General features: G+C 35.9%; 2 protein-coding genes across 5 annotated transcripts; one reads left to right on the top strand and one right to left on the bottom strand.

The window, feature by feature from the left end:
- Positions 1-845: 845 nt before the first annotated feature.
- On the bottom strand, positions 846-10,843 carry LOC122047129 (upstream activation factor subunit spp27-like). Of its 2 annotated transcripts, XM_042608202.1 has the most exons (8): positions 10,318-10,843; positions 7,394-7,508; positions 7,088-7,262; positions 5,772-5,831; positions 5,533-5,681; positions 4,915-5,036; positions 1,310-1,380; positions 846-1,221 (listed from the first exon to the last, which is right to left on the bottom strand). In XM_042608202.1, the coding sequence occupies exons 1-8, from the start codon at positions 10,728-10,730 to the stop codon at positions 1,115-1,117; spliced, it is 1,212 nt and encodes a 403-aa protein (XP_042464136.1). In that variant the 5' UTR covers positions 10,731-10,843; the 3' UTR covers positions 846-1,114. The 2 variants fall into 2 exon arrangements, with proteins under 2 accessions (XP_042464136.1, XP_042464137.1); XM_042608203.1 differs by lacking the exons at positions 846-1,221; positions 1,310-1,380 and adding an exon at positions 1,932-2,169 and having other exon boundaries at positions 10,318-10,841.
- A 2,105-nt stretch (positions 10,844-12,948) lies between these two features.
- Positions 12,949-19,135, top strand: LOC122047128 (serine/threonine-protein kinase SAPK10-like). 3 transcript variants are annotated; one of them, XM_042608199.1, is made up of 9 exons: positions 12,950-13,365; positions 15,669-15,743; positions 15,830-15,931; positions 16,004-16,057; positions 16,136-16,228; positions 16,336-16,428; positions 18,183-18,287; positions 18,362-18,460; positions 18,697-19,135. In XM_042608199.1, exons 1-9 carry the CDS (start codon positions 13,183-13,185, stop codon positions 18,988-18,990), a joined length of 1,098 nt encoding a protein of 365 aa, XP_042464133.1. In that variant the 5' UTR covers positions 12,950-13,182; the 3' UTR covers positions 18,991-19,135. The 3 variants fall into 3 exon arrangements, with proteins under 3 accessions (XP_042464135.1, XP_042464133.1, XP_042464134.1); XM_042608200.1 differs by lacking the exon at positions 18,362-18,460; XM_042608201.1 differs by lacking the exons at positions 18,183-18,287; positions 18,362-18,460 and having other exon boundaries at positions 12,949-13,365.
- The last annotated feature ends 912 nt before the right edge of the window (positions 19,136-20,047 follow it).

Raw genomic sequence — 20,047 nt, 5'->3', positions numbered from 1 at the left:
GTTCCTTCTAGACGAGTTGAAATCATTTGTCATGTGTAACTCTTGTGGCAAAAGGTGAAATCACTCGCCCCCAACGCCCTCGCCGCACCCGACCCCAGGTCATCACGAGGGAGATAAATCACGACAGCTAAGAGAGCAAGTGGTGGTGGGATGAGTTGCACAGGGCCCCAGGATTTACGCCCTGATAACCTTACAGTTCGTAAGTGGTGGGACAAGCTCTCTAGATACCAAGGGTTCCAATATCACCCAGATATTACATATGAAGAGTTCAAATTACTTGTGACGATGAACCGTCCGCTAAGATCCATCTACATTTTTCAATTTACCCTAGTGTTCGTAAAAAAACTTATGTAAAGCCGCTGATCTTGTTGAGCAAGGAGATGACCAGGGTTACTAAACTAACATTGCACTGGTTGAGACTATAAACTTCAAGAATTGCCTACAGACATCAAATAACACTATCAAATACCATGGATACAAATCCTCAAGCATCTCATTCATTTTATGAGTAAAATTTTATTATTATTTTTTTAACAATAATTATTATATTCCTTATCAATTCCATTCAAACTAGGCACACCATTACTCTCCAAAAATCTTGATAGATAATATTTGCTTAAGAATGGAGTTGACTTTTTGGCCAGCCACTGCACCAAGAGAAATATCTCATTTGCGTAAGAAAGGAGTTTGACTCTTGAGGAATTTGGGCTTATTGTGCAGGAAAAGGTCATCAGTTTTCTATGTAACAATTGGCCAACTCGACCATATCCAAGTAAAACCTATGCTTATTCTGAACTTAACAAATGCAGCAACTGCCCCAGCTTTTCTATGAATCAAGCATAAACTAACAAAAATATTTGTATCTACTACCATTTCTGACCCAAATTAGAATACTTTCAGTGTTCTAGTTCATAGTTATGAAGATGTGTGAGACAATGGAAAGCCAACCAGCACAAAAACAACACAGAATCTACATCAATAAGAGAAGCTTGTATCATAAGGTAATTTGGTGGAAGAGAATGTTTCTCTATAATTAGAATAGCCGTTGAGTCTTGATAGTAGCTGTGAAGATTTAAAACTGGAAGCATGATATGAAAGTTTTAAGTTGTTTTCTTCACCTTATCACCCAGATGGTAGTTCCATGTGAAGCAATTAGCCTATTCCTTTGAGGATTCGCCACGCGTGGACTACCTCCAAATGCCTCTACAATGACAAATGGTTCTGAAATGCCAACCATGAAAATTTGTTAGATGTTGCATCAACTACATACTAGAAGACACCATTTCGATTAAAACCCAGTATCAGAAACCTGGTCGATCCCTGTCTGTGTAGAAGGTTAAAACACCAATTTCATGGTTTGAGCTGGGGCAAGGCACCAAACTGTTGTTTCGATGTCAGTATCAAAATGGACGAAATAAATAAGAACCCAAAGGCACAATGGGCATTTGAACAAATCAAGTTCTTTTACACTGGATGAACAAGCTAAATAAATTAAATAATTTCAATTATCAATAGGACTGTAAACAGATTATAATCAAGCAGTTCTTTTACACTGGATAAACAAGCTAAATAGGGCTTGGCTCAAGCACGATGAGATTTTTAATAAATAAACAAGTTTGAAGAGCTAAGCTCGGCTTGTTTACACTTCTAATTATAAATAGACAATGAATTAGACAGCAAAAGGATTTTAAGAAACAGCAATGCTAGCAATTAGATAAAGACCAGCAAATCAAAGCAAAAAATCAATTTCTGCATGACAATCAGGAATTTTTTGGTGTGCAATGATAATAGCTTCCATAGATATTTCTCTTGGGACAATCTCATAGACATTAGAAAGTTCACTGAGCTGAGGTATGGAAGATACGAAGTAACTATCTAAATGTTCTGGCTGGATTTTTATGATGGATATAATAAGTATGGACAAAAGAAGGTAAAGAACAGACAATATACATCTGTCAATTTTCAAATATCTCCATTAACTCGTGGCAAAAAATGAAGAAATCTATTTACAAAGTAATTCCCAATAACATAGTTATCTTGTACAACTGAAGATCACCACCATTAGAATTTCGCTTGCCTTTCTGGCGGACTGCAATTCAAGCTTAGAAAGAATGGAATAGTGACAGTAGCTCAAAGTAGAAAGTTACAATCGAAAGGGAAGTAAAATGTCTGCCACATAACAAATGCAATTAGAATTGTTAACATAGATAAATAAATGATGAACAAAATTATAAGCCTAAACATTCTATGCATAAGCCTAATACACAAATGGAAGAATGTTAGTCTTCAACAAACATTTATGTGAAGATTTTACAACTCTCCCTCTTATGTTCATATGCTGACTTCACCAAACAATGAAAATTTATCAGATTGAGGTCCCAACTACAAGCATTAGCATTATAAGGTAGTAATGAATCGATGCAACATCAAAATTGAACCTCAAATCACAAAGACAATTAGGATGAAATTGACAAAGCAAAAGATAACTGTTTCTATAGAGAAAAAAATGATCAAACACAGAGAATCGAAAAGAAAAATTTTGTTAATCGAAATATGTTTAGTGCATATAGGCTCAATACAAACAAATCCCAGTTTACTCTTACCAAATCCCAGTATACTCTTACTCTTAATAACAACTAATTAGGAAACAGACTAGTCCCAGTATACTCTTACCAAATCAAAGGACATCACATCAAATTAAAGATATTAAATTCTTACTAAATTATACCAAATTAAAGATAGTGATGCTTAAAATAGGACAATAACTAAGCATAGAGAGTATCAGACATGAATATTAAACATATACAAGGAACCTAATTGGAATAAATGCACATTCATCAATGAAATATAAATCCACACGTCAAAAAGCAAGAAACAAGATGAGGTGTTCAAAATTCCACACCCATGCATTATTTCACCAGCATCTATCTCTTTTTTTCTTGAGAAGGTTTTCATTCGTCATGCTTCCCTCAATCATCATAGTTAAGGAGTGTGAAAGCCATACTTATAAGACTCTAATCTGGACCTTAGCACACAACAATCTTATGAACCAAATTAGCCTATTCGCATTTCCTATCAAATTCTTTACATACGGCGCTGTCATTCATTTATCATTGGAATGGTCATAATACTACTAATCAACAACATCACAAACCGTGTTTATTGCAACTATTCAAGATCAACTTCCAGAAATCTTATCTCCCCATAGGCTCTATGCACGATAAAACTAGTAATACTCAAATCATTAAATCATTTTTATTACAATAACTAGAATTGTTTCTGGTTTCCTCCACTCGTTCATGTAATTAAAATGTAACTAGTAATATTCAAAATCATTAAATCATATAATGGATTCAGCTTATCTAATTGTAGAATTTGTTGCTCCTTTTTTATTATTTATCTTAACATACTATACTAGATATTGAAAGGTAATGCATACCACACCATAAATTAAAACATAGTGTTAATTATTTAAATCATAGTATCTTTTGAGGCACACATGAAACACCCATCATTCCAGGGCAGGATTGAGACCTACCCAAGGTTGGATCTCCATCCTGACAATTTTTTTTAAAAAAAAAAGATTTTTTGAGAGGGCTGGTTCCCTCTCAAATTTATATTAATCTAAAAAACACATGATACACTTGAGTCAGTAATTGAGGCTAGAACAAAATGAGGCCAAAACAGGGCAGACACAGCAAACACACGCAAAATGTATAGAAAACGACAAGTCATTGAAATCAGGATGCCCAGAGAGTATTATAAAGGCTGGAGAAAGGGTAGGAAAGTAGAGCTTGAGGATCTATGAATCTGGAAACTCCATAGCCTAAGTGCATTCTCCATGTAAGAAGAAACTCCTTCATTGGTTGACGCCTCAGATTGGAAAATGGGTCATCAGAACTGAATGTGAATTGCTATCTTAATTTGTTTGTATTATCCGATTAAAGACAGGAGATATGAATGAAAAAAGGATTCCAGAATGCACCAACCAAAGCATCAAGAACAACAAATTGCTGCATGAGTGTCGCCATCCAGATAATTTTCAGTTATAACAGAATTCAGACTGATACTAGTTCATCTTGCATCACAGAAGTCACCAATAATCTAAATTGCAGTAAGTGGAAATTTAAACTTGCAGCATTGACATTTTAGTTAAGTTCACACTACATTTGAAAATATTTCGAGACTAAATGTTTAGAATCCAAATTACAATAAATTTGAATTAAATTTTAAAGTGAGCTAAATAAGCAGCTTATACCAGCTATATATTATGAATAACACTCAACTTTAAGCTGACCAGTATATATTGTCAGCTATGATTTCATGCAACAGAATCATCATATAGCACGTTAACTATAGGTTCTGCCTCAGTGAAGTTCAGAAAATAACAGGAAAACTTTTAGGGAATTTTTTTTTGTATATTGATTATCCAGAGAGGTGTGCTCTTTCATGCCTTCTTAATTCATAGCTCACTAGAGTAAAATATATGGGAGCAAGAAAAATAAAACTAATAACTTTCAAGTGTCGACAAATTCACTTTCCCTCAAGCAAATAATGGAAATACAATTCCTCTAATTTCAGCAACCAAATTTATTCACGTATAATGTGTATGCTTCATACAACTGGGATGCACTGCAAACAAAATTGACACTTCAATGTCAAAAGTCCACAGATGGTCAAGCATCCTTGAAAGGCTTCTTAACAAATATTGACCCAAAGCTTTGATATTGGAATGCTTTGTACCTAAATTTAGTAGTTCAATCCAACTATTTAAATAGACATAAAGTCATTTAAAATTCATTAGTTGTCAATCTTAAGAACCAAAATGTTCAAACATACATTGGTCAGTTAACTAAAACACAAAATTTTCCATCTCCACGTATTTTAGAAAAGGTATTAGAAGTTTCATCTCACTCTTTTGACTTGATGAAATGAGGTGTCAGTAACTTTGATACTGTGAACCCGTGGAAGGAATCAACCTTCAAAAGCTCTTTAAGTTTCTCATCACAGATAACGTTCCTCTTATCAGCAGGATCCTTGAACAATGAATGAAAAGGTTATGGTATTAAAAACATCAAGTGAGAAAAAATACTCACTAAAAAACCAACACCAACAAAACCACTTTGTTATTTTCATTTATTGTAAAAAATGTGGAACATAAAATTAGAAAATGATTATCTTCAAATTTCGTAACTTCAACAGCAAATCCAAATATTTTAACATACAATCTACTTTAATTTGATTCCAACTTTTCCAGAATACTAAATTTTAAAACCGATATTGCCTACAATTATAAAATTATTTAAACAATTATAACTTTGATTCTCCAATTTGCTTCATTCAGAATTGAGAAAATCAAACCAAACCCAACTTTATATTGAAAGCTTCAAGCTGCAAACCAAACCTTTTCATGAAAACTGGACTCAACTAAAGATTCAGTTTGGTTTTCAAATCTGAACAAGAGAGCCTTGACTGCGAATTAAAATTGTGGTTGGCATATAACACAATTGCCATCCGAATCAATCAATATACCTGCAAATTGTTTCCTTTTATGTAAGCCCACATCCTTTTGACAACGTCAGCCCTTGACAGTGCATCCTCACCAGTTCCAAAAAATTGTATGAGTTCATTAGATAGGCGAAGGGGCATAAGAAAGCCTGATTGTCCTTTTTGACGCTGACCTGTTAAGATCATTTAGCAAAGATCAATAAGAACTTTGTTTCTGCAGTATCATAATGAGGATTCTAGCTTAAGCTTTGGGAGATCCTAACCATCACTTTCTTTCTTGGGCTTCTTGTTACTTTCTTTTGGTTTTACTGGAGCAACTGGGCCTGTTGAATCACAGAAAAAAATAATTTAGAGATTCTTCATGAAATGTGGAAAAAATACCCCATTTTTCCCAAATGTTAGGACAAGATATTTGCCCCTAGGATGGGTCGATCAGTGAGCTCAGAAATAAGAGAATGAGTTATTTCTACAAAGCCAAAAAATGCAACTCATGCATACAGCCTCCAGGTTTAACTAATTAACTAGAAATTATACATATAGGACTATGTTTATTTAGGAATATTCTATTAGCCCCCCTAAAATTGGAGTGTACAGCTAATTACATAAAAACATAGACTACTTTTGTTGAGTGGTTTAGTTAGGATGCCAGTAATCTATTCTTCGGGAGTATATGGTATGCCAATTTTCTTGAACATGAGAACATCTTGAAAGGAACTTTAATGTGTTTAATACAGATGACTGACTATCACAGTGCATACCCATTGGTTCAATGCTAGTAGGACTGCATTCATCAAGTAGAGACTTAATCAGGATCATCTCACAAGTTGTATGTTGTCACTCAACATTCTACCTCCAGCACTAGATCAAGCTACAATTCTTTGTTTCTTACTTTACACATTACTAAATTACCATACAATTAGTATAAAATCCTACATCGAACTTCTGGAACAGGAAAACCAACATACTGATAATTTTAGATGTTCAGCCTTCTTACAATTCATAAGTGTTTCCCTAGGGATCCTTTAATAAACTAAAAAATTTCAAACATTGATTTTTAATAGCACTTCCTAAACATTTGCAAGAACAAACTTACTCATGATCAGTTAATCAATATAAAAGAATTGATCAAAATTAAACTTTCTCTCTCGTAAGTAGAAAGCAGGAAGCAGAAGTGCTTGAGAGTTATTTCTATACAGTCATGTCTTTAGTGTTTGTCTACTTGAATAGGAAAAGAGAAATAAAATGTAATGAAATGATCAATTTTGCTTGTTTACTTGGATGGATATAGAGAAAATGTATGAATTTAATTCGATTCATTTTCTCTATTTTATTTCCACTAGAATCAGATGAAAATTAAGTGTGATCTCATAAACACAAAAAAAGCAAGAGTATTTCTATTTCTCTACCTTGAATTCTATCTAAAAAACAAGATAAAGAAAGACATAAAAGCAGTATCAGTAAAATGTGAGACTTTTTCAAAAATGGAATGTCCAAGTAGTGTCGTCTAAGACATGCGTATATACCATGCAACAAATAGGAACTCAAATGGACTAGTATTTAAGAAGATTATGTGCATTACTCTCTTCAGAGTTCAAAGGCCAAATATGTTTTGACAAAGCTTTGTTCATTTGAAACATGTCAATGCTATTGACATTAAAAAGAGTGTGCAATCTCTCGTCACATATGATCTTTCTTCTATTTTTTGGATCTTGCAAGTCCTTTTCACGAATATAAGTCCATAGCCTCTTAACAACCTGAAACAATATAATGGAGAAAATCATAACAGAAATTAAAATAATGATGAGCAAATCTCTTTCACCAATAAGAACACCAAATGGAAGTGAAAGGAGGCAAACTACATACAACATATTTTGATAAGCATTACCTCAGTTCTAGCTAACTCAGTTTCCCCAACAAAATCCTGTAGTAGAGGGGAAAGACTGCAGAGTTTGGTAAAACCACCACCTCGTTTCTTGACTTCCTTACTGATTTCCTTAGTCCTTACATTAAGGATCCAAATAAAACATATCAGGGAAGCATATAATAACATTTCATTGACTAAAAAAAGGGTAAACCAAAACCATAAATAAAGAAATAATGGGGGAAATGACAAATTCTTCATTCAGTCTATAAAACATGATTCACAGTGAGCTAGGAAGTTTAACTTCAGCCAAAACAAACTAGGGAGTTTAACTTTTTAAGCTCACACAAAACACCAACTGAGCATTTATAAGCTGTGCGTGGGATCAACGGTCATTATAACAAAAATAAACCTTGCAAATACTTAATATGACCGAGAACATAAAGATAGAGTAGCATCATGATGTTCAATATTGGAAGAGTCCACCCATATATTGTACAAGTATCATCCAACATAAAAAAAACCCCACCAATTTGTAGGTTGATAGAAAACTAGATACATAATTCTCTTATGCAAATCTGAAGGAGCTTGTGTGAAAATAATACCTGGAACTAATCACGAGTGTGTCAAAAGCCAACCAAAGCATGATAATTCAAAGAAATACAAGGATAGTGATGTGTGTGTTTCATGCATAGTTTTCAGTATTATTTTGCATACATTTTATTTCGTTGCATGAACATAGTTGACATACATTCATTACTTTTGCATTGTTTTTATCATTTTTATTCAGAGATCTGCTCTTTGCACGTTTTTATTGACAGGACGTGAATTTGGAGCTTAAACAGAGTCAAAAATCCTTGGAACACGATTTTCCAGCGTGATGCACGGTCGTACATCATTGGAGAAAAATGGTCAGGTCGTGCTTTATAACACGGTCGTGTTAATAGTAGAGCAAACTTTCAGAAGCAACAACATATCAAATCAAAGCTCATTCTGGTATAGAGTGGAACCCGTAACAACCCAATTTAAAGCCCCAAAAACATCATTTTTGTGGACGTGTGTTGGAGCCCCTTTTTAAGGAAATTTTGTATTTTAAAAAAGTGCCCTCAACTTTTTATGAAAGTTTGTTAGTTTTGGTATCCTTGGAGGCTATAAAAGAACTAAGGGGGCACTGGTTTAAGGCATCTAGGATCAAGGGGTTCTCCCCTTCCCTAAGAGGGGTTTCCTTGTGACAAGGAACCTTGGGAGAGAGTCGTTTCTAAGGAGCCGTCGAGATCCCGTTCACCGAGGAGCATGAAGATCAACTCGAAGACAACTACGGACACCAAGACTAAACATTTCTTCTCTCTTCTCTTTGATTTGAGTTGTAGAACGCTTTTCTTCAAGTCTTTTGCTTGTACCTCCATCTTCATGGAGTAGTCTCCTAATTCTAAGATGAGGGAGTAGCCTAATGCATTGTTGGCACTTATTTTATATTAATTTATCTCTTTTTATACGTGTTTGATTTATGATCCTATTTCAGCATGCATACAGTACTACGACACTAGCATGTGTTTTCATATCTTACAGGATGCGGGGAAGGACCAAAAGGTAAACCCAATTCTCTGACCCCTAAAGTTCGAGACTTGAGGGGTTGTTCACAAAAATAGTTCAAAACCTCACGAAAACACCATTGACTATCACAGAGCTTAATGGGTTTATCTCGATTCGACGTCACGAAGTAGGGGATAACACCTAAAAGACAATGGGCATCATGAGAGAAGCCTCCTTAAGAAAGTGATCGCTTTAGTAACATTACCTTGAAAGTAGAGACCACGTTTGGGTAGACACACTGATATAATTCCAAAAGTTTATATCGGCTACCTTAGGATAGACCACCTTCATAATTATCAAACACAGAGGTAAAAGAGTGAATAATATTTTGAGTGACAATGATCATCATGATGAAACCAAAATCCTATAATCGCTTCCCAAAATCAATTTTCTCCCACAAATTTTTCTTGCTTGCTTAGTTTGTTTTCTTTTTCTCACGATTCTCTCGATTTTGATTGATTTAGATAGTCTGCTTTACGATTATGACTAGTACTCGATTCACAGTGGATCAATATTTTATTACTTGACGACAACCGTGCATTTGCAAATTTTGCACACTAGAGAGTATAATTGTATAAAGAGTACTAACTGAATCATTATGCATTAAAAGAATAAAGTAATATGACTAGGAAAGAATATAATATATACAACTTTTATCCATCCTTTTCTAAATAGGTCTAACCAAACAAAACATAACCAAAAAATATGCAACCGAGAACAAGTGCAGAGGCTGACTTGACAAACTCTCTATGCTTTAAGTACCAATTAGCCCTCTCTGCTTTCTATGGTCCCTTCATTTCTTAAAGCTCAATTAGTGAACAATCCTGAAATCAAATAGACATTTTCATTTTGTATCAAGAATAAAAGTAAATTTATAAGATAATCCCCGTGTATTGTTGCCAGATAACTTATGAAAACCATGGTCGGCGTGATGCTATCAGTGAGTGAAACATCACTAGCATTGAAGTATAAGAATCTTCGCCATTAATCATGGTTTCCCAGGTCATAAGAGCTTATTGCATGAAACGCAATAATGCAAATCCACGAGTTGAAATTTTGTTAACAAATAATGATAATAATAATAATAATAATAATAACAACAACAACAATAATAATAAACCTTTTAGTGAAATTAAAATCTTTAGGCTGTCTAGTTCACCTATAAAAACGCAAAGCTTCTCAATCATCACAAGAATGCAGCCCTTGCAATAAACTTACACAGGGAATAAAAGTGCAATTTTAATCCAACCGTTCATTGTCAGCCCTAATTAAATGAACTCTCCCCATGTGGCCATCAAATCAAAACAGAGAGGTTGAGAAAAAAAAACAAAGACGGGAAGACAAAAGAAACTCACTTTCTTTTCCTGCTGCTTTTTCCATCATCATTCTCCTCACCGTCCTCATCCTCGTCCTCCTTATCTCCTTCCTCCTCCTCTTCATCACCATTATCCGACTCGGCACTTCCTCCTTCTTCGTCTTCCTCATTCAACTCCTTTTCTGCTTCGGAACTGTCGTGGGCCTTCTCTTCCTCGTCCTTTGCTACTTCGAGACCGTCGTGGGCCTTCTCCTCCTCCTCCGCCTCCCTATTCTCGTTAAGCTCAGTCAGGAAGAGGTCGACCTGATCCCTAATGAAGCCCTTCTTCTGCGAAAGGTCGATGCCGAAATCCTCCTCGAGCCGGCGGCGGACAGAAGAAGTTGTAGTCGTGGAGAGGTCGGAGCATCGGACGAATTCCCGAAGCCGCTCCACGAGTTCTACGTCCGAAACCATCTCGTCTCTCTCGATCTCGACCCTGTCGCCGTTCTTGGCTTGCCCTCTTCTAGACTTGTTGATGTTTATACACTTTCGTCCCTAAACGTTTCAGATAACACACGTCCCAGAAGTACAACCAATCACCGATTTTATCATTCATATTGATAAAATATTATTTAAAAATATAATATTTATAAAGAGGAAAATGCATACTATTTTTCACATATTTTATATTACTTTGATTTTGTTTATTTTTAAAAATTCTATTTTTTCTTTAAATATCGACTTCAGTTGGCAGTTAAGGATTTATTAATTCAAATAGTCAACTCTTATCAACCGCAATCACATGAACATATACGAAAGTAGATCAAAGACAGTCAAAGTGAATTTCTTAGGATTATCTTCATTTCTCTCATCTTGGATTTCCTTAGTTCCATGTTTATTGTGGTGATGACTTTGAAACCACTACTGATGGTAAAAGATGAGGTCGCCTTAGCGCCCTTTCAACGTGATGTTATTCTAGAATGGGATAAATTATAAGAATTTATTCCATTTTAATCAAGTGGCCGATAGAGAGTATGAAAATAATCTAAAATAGTATGTATTTGATAAATAATCTACAGGAGATTATAGGAATTAGTTAAATTTAAATACATCAAATTAAATTTATTTATCTGTCAAAATGATCTAAGTTGATAATTTTAATTAGGCTGTCAGTGAGTGTTGATTTTCTAACAAGTGCTAAACACATATTGCAGATTGGCAAAGTGGTCAAGCGAGTCGTGAGGTAGAGCCGACGCGTGACAGAGCTGGCAGATCGATCGCGCAGACCCAACGTCTAGGTGGCTGAGAGGTCGAGCGGTGGAGACGACAGAATGGCGAAGCAGTTGACCGGACAGTGCGGTCAAGCGAGCAGAGCAGTAGAACTGACCGATTAGGCTCAGTGACCTACTAGTAGAATAGTCGACCGGGTAGTGCAGTCGAGAAGGGAGATCAGCCGAGCGGGTAGAGAGGTTGACTGAGTGAGCGGCCGAGCGAACGAAGAGGTCGAGCGAGCGAGTGGCCGAGCAAGCGTGCGGTCGGACGGGCGTGCAGCCGAGTGAACGAAGAGGTCGAGCGAGTGAGCGACCAAGTGAACGAAGAGGCCGAGCGAATGAGCGGCCAAGCGAGCGTGTGGTCGAACGAGCATGCAGCTGCCTCCGGCTATGCTTCGAGGTTTTCAGGGGTCGTCTATTTCCTAAGATACAACAATTAACCGTGATTAGGGGTGTAAACGAATCGAATCGAACCGAATATGCTGAAAAATTTAAGGCTCGAATTCGGCTCGAAATAGGTATATTCGAGTTCGAGCTCGATTCGAAGTTCGAAAATTTTAAAATGTTTGATTCGAATTCGGTTCGAATTAGGGTTCGGGTTCGAATTCGGCTCGAAATATTCGAACATGTTCGCGAACTATTCGAATTATTACTCGAAAATAGGTTCGAAAGGCTCGAAATTTTTTTATTTAATATATATTTAACTTATATTAATAAATATTAAGGCTCGTGAGCGGCTCGCGAGCGGCTCGAACAATATAATTTGGGTTCGAGTTCGGCTCGAAAAAAAGTTCGAACATGTTCGAGTTCGGCTCGAATTCGATAAATTCGAATACGAATCGAATATTTTTCGAGCCGGCTCGAAAAGCTCGCGAGCCGGCTCGATTCGTTTGCAGCCCTAACCGTGATACACACCAAACACTGGTAGTCACGGCGAACTAAGAGGTACCCGACTGCTACCACAGGTAATCCGCCGAGCAAGAGATGCATGACAGAGGAGGGAAATGAAGGTGGAGAGATTCTTCTTGTGTATATGTTCATGTGATTGCAGCCTCCTTATATAGAAGCTCAGACCAATGGGCATTCTTCTTGCGTATATGTTCATGTGATTGCGTATATGTTCATATTGATAAAATATTATTTAAAAATATAATATTTATAAAGAGGAAAATGCATACTATTTTTCACATATTTTATATTACTTTGATTTTGTTTATTTTTAAAAATTCTATTTTTTCTTTAAATATCGACTTCAGTTGGCAGTTAAGGGTTTATTAATTCAAATAGTCAACTCTTATCAACCGCACGATCTGAATCGTACGTCAAGGGCGCATCAACTTTTCGAATGGCAGTCTCGTCCATACACTTTCTTGGATATCTCATTTGCCTGCGATCGCATGGTGTTGCGACCCCGCCTTCTTTATCGCGTGGATTCCTATTGAGGTTCGCAGGTTGTGCGAATCAGTAGACCATCTCCCCCGATACAGAGAGAGAGGTTGAAGAGGTAGAGCAATTCACGGGGACGGCTCCGCCTGCCTCGGACGTCACTTTACGACCAGTGCAGAATCCGGTGAGTGGACTGAATGAAGGTTGAGGAGGCGAGGCGATTGATCTGATCGGAAAACGAGGGAAGTTGATGTGAAGGCGGTGCCACGATGGCCACGCATCGTGCTGCGCTCACGGTTGGTCCGGCGATGGATCTGCCGATAATGCACGACAGCGACCGGTACGATCTGGTGAGGGACATCGGGTCGGGGAACTTCGGGATCGCCAGGTTGATGAGGGACAAGCAGACCAAGGAGCTCGTCGCGGTCAAGTACATCGAGAGAGGCGAGAAGGTTAGTGTCTATTTATGTTTATCTCGTATAAAAAATTCCCATTCTCACAGGACTTTTAGCTAGTTGATCTTAGCAAGTTCTTATTTGATGGGCCAGTTTGATTAAAATTTATATCAGTATCGCCAAATCTTTCAACTTCCTTTCTCATAAAAATTATATTTTTGGCAAATTGACAATACAATTGTCAAATTGACAATTCAAGATTCTATTTATGGTGAGTTAGATCCTCATTTTGTGTTATCCTGCTTTGTAGAACTTAGAGCTTAACAGTTACAGGGCCTGTGAATTTAATAGCTAGTTTAACATGCTGAGGTGCTGCTTCTTATATTCCAGTCGATTGTGAAGGTATCATTGTAATCCGACTTGGCGTGGCTTTTTTTTCTGTGATTTTTTTTTAACTTGCTTGTTCCTGGTTAAATTACGATAATTGCCTGCCTTTTTTAGATCACGATACAAGGAAGCCTGCTTCTTATCTTTTCCTGCGATATGATAGGAATTTATACTCTTTGTTGGCATAATCGTAGCTTGACGGGCATAATCATCTTTAGATTATGAAGCGATTGGTTGGTCTTGGCATGCTAGTGATTAGTGATTTGCTTTTGAATTTGTCTGATAGTCTTCCCTTTTTGTACAACTTGCATGCTTAGGTTTTATGAACTTCCTCTGTTTTTCTGTGAATCTGGAAGGGCTTGAAATCACAGTCAATTGTTTTTTTAAAAAAAAAAATTATCATGGTTATGATTTTTTGGTCAGAATTCGCTAGGACATAGTAGAAGGCTGCAGATATAATGTGACTCTGTTATTTTTCTCCTTCCATGTTCTGCATTTATAAATGTGTTCTTTGATTGTGTTTTTTTATCATTGAGAGTAAAGCAAACCCATCTAAGTAATGATGAAAGCGAGATTAGATCTCAAGATCTTGTGCGACACTGCCATGGTCCTTGCTGTTTATTTTTATGCTAGTTGCTATCGAATAGATACAATATCTAGTTTATAAAACAAAAGTTGTATTTGTAGTATCAATGCAGTCCTTCATAACATGTTAACATTTGGTTTTCCCAATTTTTGAAGATGCCTTTTAGGCTAATGAATCTTGATAGGAGCGAGGGCTATGCAGAGCAAGGTTTAAAATTTCGATCCATGCCAAGATTTTGGTCCTGGACCGAAACGATACGGTTTCGGTACCGTATCGTGTCGTGCCAATATAGTTTCGGTATTTTTCAAATGTAAATATATTAATTAAAAACTAAAATATTTAACATAAATATTTAAAAAATAAACAATATAAAAAATAATCTTAAAAAAAGAAAAAGATATGAAAATAGATAAATAAATAAATTATTATAATTTTTAAATTAAAATAAATGAAATATAAAATTAATTAGATAATTTTATTAGGATTTAATAAAGTCTCTTTAGATTATCTTCATCGTAGCTAGGAGTTGATTAAAATAATTAACCTAAGTTTAATTTTAAAAAAATTGAAATCCGACACCACTCGCGAGCCCGCACGACTTCGGCGCTGTCGCGGTGTTGCGCGACCAGCCATGGTCGTGGGGATTGCGTGACTCCTTCGGCGCGACCGCGTTGGCCGTCTGACCCCTCTGCTGCAGTCATCGCAGGGTCGCATGATGCCTCCGCGGCAGAAGCGGAAGGGTTATGCAACCCCTCCGCTGTTGTTGCAGGGTCGAGCAACCTCTCCGCTGTGACCACGGGATCGCGCAACACGTCGCACCTGTCACGGGTCTGGTGCCGGGGTCGTGTTGTTGTCGGTCGCTGAGTGGAACGAGATGTTTTGTCCGTTTCGACCATCTCAGCACGGCACTTTAAACCATGATGCAGGGTATTAGTAAGTTCCATTTGTTATGCACATTTGCACAATATTGTTCGATCATTGTATTTGTTCTTTAAGATGTTTTGAAATCTCAAAACTTTGAACTTGGTAGGGAATAGTAGAAATCAATCCCTGAACTAATTCAACTGTATCATGATTATCTTATTTGCATCTTTTAAGTCCTAAATAATGTGGTTCTTGTTCCATTTCTAAAGTATAAACTATATCATTTAGGTTCTTTAGTTTATTTATTTCCTAACTGATAATGGTCAAAAAGTTGGCTCCATAGAATTTCATTGTTGGGAGTTTTCCATCGGATCATTTTTGTTAATTAGTTTAAAATCTGCTTGATTAGCCACATGTATGACTACAACATATGACTACAACATTTGAAGATCACTATCACTATGCATGCAATAAGCTTACCCTTCTGATGCTGACTTCGTTGATTGTCTTTTTGTTTATGCAGATAGATGAAAATGTTAAAAGAGAGATAATTAACCATCGGTTGTTGAGGCACCCTAATATAATCAGATTTAAAGAGGTAAGTTCTTGTCTGAAGATACAATCCACTTGTTTTGGTTAAAAATTTAGCTGTTCTGTTAGCCTTCTTTGCTACAATCTTCTTAGGTTATTTTAACTCCGACCCATTTGGCGATTGTTATGGAATATGCTTCTGGTGGTGAGCTTTTTGAACGAATTTGCAATGCAGGACGCTTCAGTGAGGATGAGGTTCTATTTTATGACAAGTTACTTATTCATACTTCATCACAAATTGCTTCTGACTTTAGCTTTTTCTTGAAGGCACGATTTTTTTTCCAGCAACTTATATCTGGAGTTAGCTACTGTCACTCAATGGTATGTTAAATGAAACTATTCATAGGTTCTGTGGACATGTATTCTATTCAACTGATTCGTGGTCTCTTTATTGTCAAGCAAGTATGCCACCGTGATTTGAAGCTTGAAAATACTTTGTTAGATGGAAGTGTTGCTCCTCGTCTGAAGATATGTGATTTTGGATATTCCAAGGTACAAATTACTATTTGGTTATTATGTACCAGGGATGAACAGAAAATACTTGTATTCATCTGCTTCTATTTTTCTTCCCTTCTGTTGCTGATATTCTGTATTTTCAGTCATCTGTTCTGCATTCACAACCAAAGTCCACAGTGGGAACTCCTGCATATATTGCTCCTGAAGTGCTACGTAAGAAAGAATATGATGGCAAGGTAAGTTTTCTTATGTAGTATTTTTCACCATGACAATAATTTGATTTCAACCCAAGTAAAGATGGTCTGACTATATTTTATAGGTGTTAAGTTTAACCATTTAATCATCCCATCTTCATATATTTTCTTATGGAACATGATTCGCTGTGAAAAAAGTTGTATATTGTATCATCCCATCTTCGATTATACTATCTTGTCACTGTGCATCTGGATCTTACAATTGACGTGCACATAGAGATGTTTGTTTCTTTTGAGATCTTTATCATGCTCTATCACTTAATCTTTCCTCATTGGACTGATAACATTAAACTGTTCCTGCCTTCACCAATTTTTTTTTTTTAATTCCTTGCTGCTCAATTATTTTAAAGCAAGACCTGTATGTGACTGATTTCCTATCTCAGTGAGATAGCCATATGAATGATAGTTTTTGGATGGAGGAATCTAAAGGTAACCAGGACGGGGTGTGTTCAAGGGAAGTGAAGCCTAGTTTGGGAGAAAATTTCAAGGAGAGGAAAGCAATCTATGCCCCTCTTCATCCCTCTGGCTAGTGTAATTATCTATCTCTCCAAATTGGGAATGAGGAGGGAGAGGAAATCACTCAAGTGAAAACAAGGTATCATGAGAGGATCAACCTTTGTTTGTTGAAGGAGAGGAAGAGTTTCCATTGCTCTCTTTGTCTCCAACCAATGTAATCTGTTGTTCCTCAAGAAATCAGGGAGGGATACCACATAATTGATTTTTTTTTCTCTACTTTGTTTGTACAAGAAATCCTTTTTAAAATATGTGTATTATAGTCATTCTAAAAAAGAGAGTATCCTTCCTTAATGATGACATCCAACTAAGAGAGAGATTGATGCAGAACAAAAACAAACAAAACTCATATACCAACTGATGTAGCACGGAAGAGAACAAACCTCACTGCCAAATGATGCGACCTCAAATGGAAAAAGTTTCACAAAGGGGAAGAATTTTTTATTAAAATGAAGATCTCTTAATTTATTTTTGAGAGCTCTTTTATACAACCATAAATGACTTATCTCCTAGCTCATGTATTAGAGGCTCTCCCTTTAACCTTGTCTCACTCCGTTTCCTTTTCTTTCCTCTCATTTTCCTCACTTAAGAAATTGAAAACTAAGTCTAATCTACTCAATGGCATATTTCAAGAACATATCTCAAGCAAACATCTTCGTGCTCTACTTAATGATCCGATGCCTCAGTTGCTTGCATGGTCTTAATGATATTTCTATGGGATTGAAAGCACTGGGAAATTGGAAGTCTTATAGTTGTTACAAAGTAAAATACCAACTTAATGTTCTGGTTGTAAAATCTGGAACTAGTAAGCAAAATTTGTATTTCACAACTATGGACAGACAGTAAAAAAATATTCTGTCAGTGAAACTAATGCAGTTTCGTAGTGTTGTCTTGTGCTTCGAGTTAGCAGTCATAATCCTTTGCTTTCTCACAATGTTCATCCCCCATGATTGAGCTTCGTACTAAGAGTGTTCGATATATGTGCAAGTTCCATTTAGTGCATCTAGAACAAGAAGTTATTTTTGACTAGTCTCTAATTACAGTACTCTCTTCATTTTTTTTCACTTTTCAGAATAAAAATCAATGGTCTTTTTTTTCATCTCAAATATTGTTGTCATCTTCTTTTATGTCATAATTACGTTCATTCATGTATCTTTTTTTGGTTATCTATTCTCTTCTTTTGTGATACTTCCATGTCCTGACATTGATATTAGTTTATGTAGATAGCTGATGTGTGGTCTTGTGGAGTCACTTTATATGTAATGTTAGTCGGAGCATATCCCTTCGAGGACCCAGAGAAGCCTAAAAATTTTCGAAATACAATAGAGGTAATATCTATTAAGATATTACTGAATGGATATTGCATTTGTATCATCTAACTTTGTTGCGGTATGCTCTACAGTGTATACTGAACGTTCAATATTCGATTCCGGAGAACATTCCCATATCTCCTGAATGTCAACACTTGATCTCGAGTATCTTCGTTGATAATCCTGCCACAGTAAGCTCTTGCACACAAGGCACATAGTTTAGAGCAAGTAATCTTAATAATTTGTTGTTAAACACAACTTAAATGTAGACACCAGCATTTGCACTTAAATAACGATATCCATATCCTTTTTTATCGAACGTATATTATCTGTTAAAGTGATATAGCTTCATTTATCCTCTCATGAGTTATACTTTGATGATAATTCACGATTCCTCAACCTATTTACTGAATACCTGAACTTGCAGAGAATTTCAATTCCCGAGATACGCAACCATGAGTGGTTCTTGAAGAACCTTCCAGCCGAACTGATGGATGACAACACAATGAGCAGCCAGTATGAAGAGCCTGACCAACCGATGCAAAGCAGCGACGAGATAATGCAGATCTTGGCCGAGGCAACTATCCCTGCAGTTGGCACGACTGGACTCAACCAGCACCTTTTCGGTAGTCTGGAACTTGACGACGACGATATGGAGGATTTTTACTCCGATCCAGACCTCGACATTGAAAGCAGCGGGGAAATGATCTATGCCATGTAAATATCTTGGTTGGGTCATTGTCACTGAAGAAGTCCACCTCGAGCTAAATTAGGCAACAACATCTTGTTTTGTTTTTGTTTTATCTGCTATCATCTTACCTTGGATCATAAGGAGCTAGAAATTTTCTTGATCATTCTTTGATGCATGATTTGAAATTCACAATAAGGCCCCCATACGTTGCACTACATGAGTGGTTACTCTAATAGATATTGGAGTTAATTTTTAGCGAGTATAAAATGTTTCGTTAGATATCTGATCTCTCCTGTATAAAGGACAATTATGATAGGGTAAAGTATCTCCTCTCATTCCTGATTTATCTATATATATTTAGTGTGGAGCCAGTGATACTGGACCATGGGGTGAGCATTATCATCTATATGCAATTTGAAATTCACATCTTTATTATTTTAGCAAATCATCAAAATATATATATATATATATATATATATATATATATATATATATATATATATATATATATATATATATATATATATATATATATTTTGGTAATAGGTAGACCGGCTTTCTTATGGACATTTACAATACAAAAGTGGATAGAACTTTATTACTCTAAATTGTTCTTCCTATCAAAACAAAATGTGATAATTTAGATATTTTAATAAATAAAATGTGACCTATTTAAGATACGATGTCACGATGCATTTATTTATCGATAAAGTGAGTAAATGTTAAACTCGAATCTTGATGAAAAATATTAGAAGTAATATCACGGTGCATTTATTTACCGATGAAGTATGAGAAATATCAGAAATAAAATATTAGAAGTGAAAAGTTTCAGACTTAGTAAAGTAAAAAATAAAATATATGAAATTTAAATTTAATAATATTAGATATAATGAGATAATTGTTAAGATAGGAGAGACGAATTATCTAGAACTCAGAGTTTTAAGGGTGTATTTGGTATGCACGTTTTTCATTTTTATTTTCTGAAAAATACGTGTTTTCTAAAAAAATGGTGTTTGGTTTGCGTTTTTCGTGCCTGTTTTCTAAAAAAATAGATAGTGTTTTCTAGAAAAACAGAGAATGACAAAAA

Source organism: Zingiber officinale, chromosome 2B, assembly GCF_018446385.1.
Source record: "Zingiber officinale cultivar Zhangliang chromosome 2B, Zo_v1.1, whole genome shotgun sequence".
Classification (NCBI taxonomy): domain Eukaryota; kingdom Viridiplantae; phylum Streptophyta; class Magnoliopsida; order Zingiberales; family Zingiberaceae; genus Zingiber; species Zingiber officinale.
Note: the sequence above shows the minus strand (reverse complement) of the source record. Positions and strands in the feature narration are given on the sequence as shown.

Bases quoted from the DNA above. Each gene is read 5' to 3' on its own strand.
- LOC122047129 (XM_042608202.1), bottom strand. From the start codon at position 10,730: ATGGTTTCGGACGTAGAACTCGTGGAGCGGCTTCGGGAATTCGTCCGA. The intron at 7,509-10,317 runs GTGAGTTTCTTT...CCTTAATGTAAG, and splicing joins AAAAGCAGCAGGAAAAGAAA to GACTAAGGAAATCAGTAAGG. The intron at 5,832-7,087 runs GTAATGCACATA...GTGATTCAACAG, and splicing joins GCCTTTGAACTCTGAAGAGA to GCCCAGTTGCTCCAGTAAAA.
- LOC122047128 (XM_042608199.1), top strand. From the start codon at position 13,183: ATGGCCACGCATCGTGCTGCGCTCACGGTTGGTCCGGCGATGGATCTG. The intron at 15,744-15,829 runs GTAAGTTCTTGT...CAATCTTCTTAG, and splicing joins ATATAATCAGATTTAAAGAG to GTTATTTTAACTCCGACCCA. The intron at 16,229-16,335 runs GTACAAATTACT...CTGTATTTTCAG, and splicing joins GTGATTTTGGATATTCCAAG to TCATCTGTTCTGCATTCACA.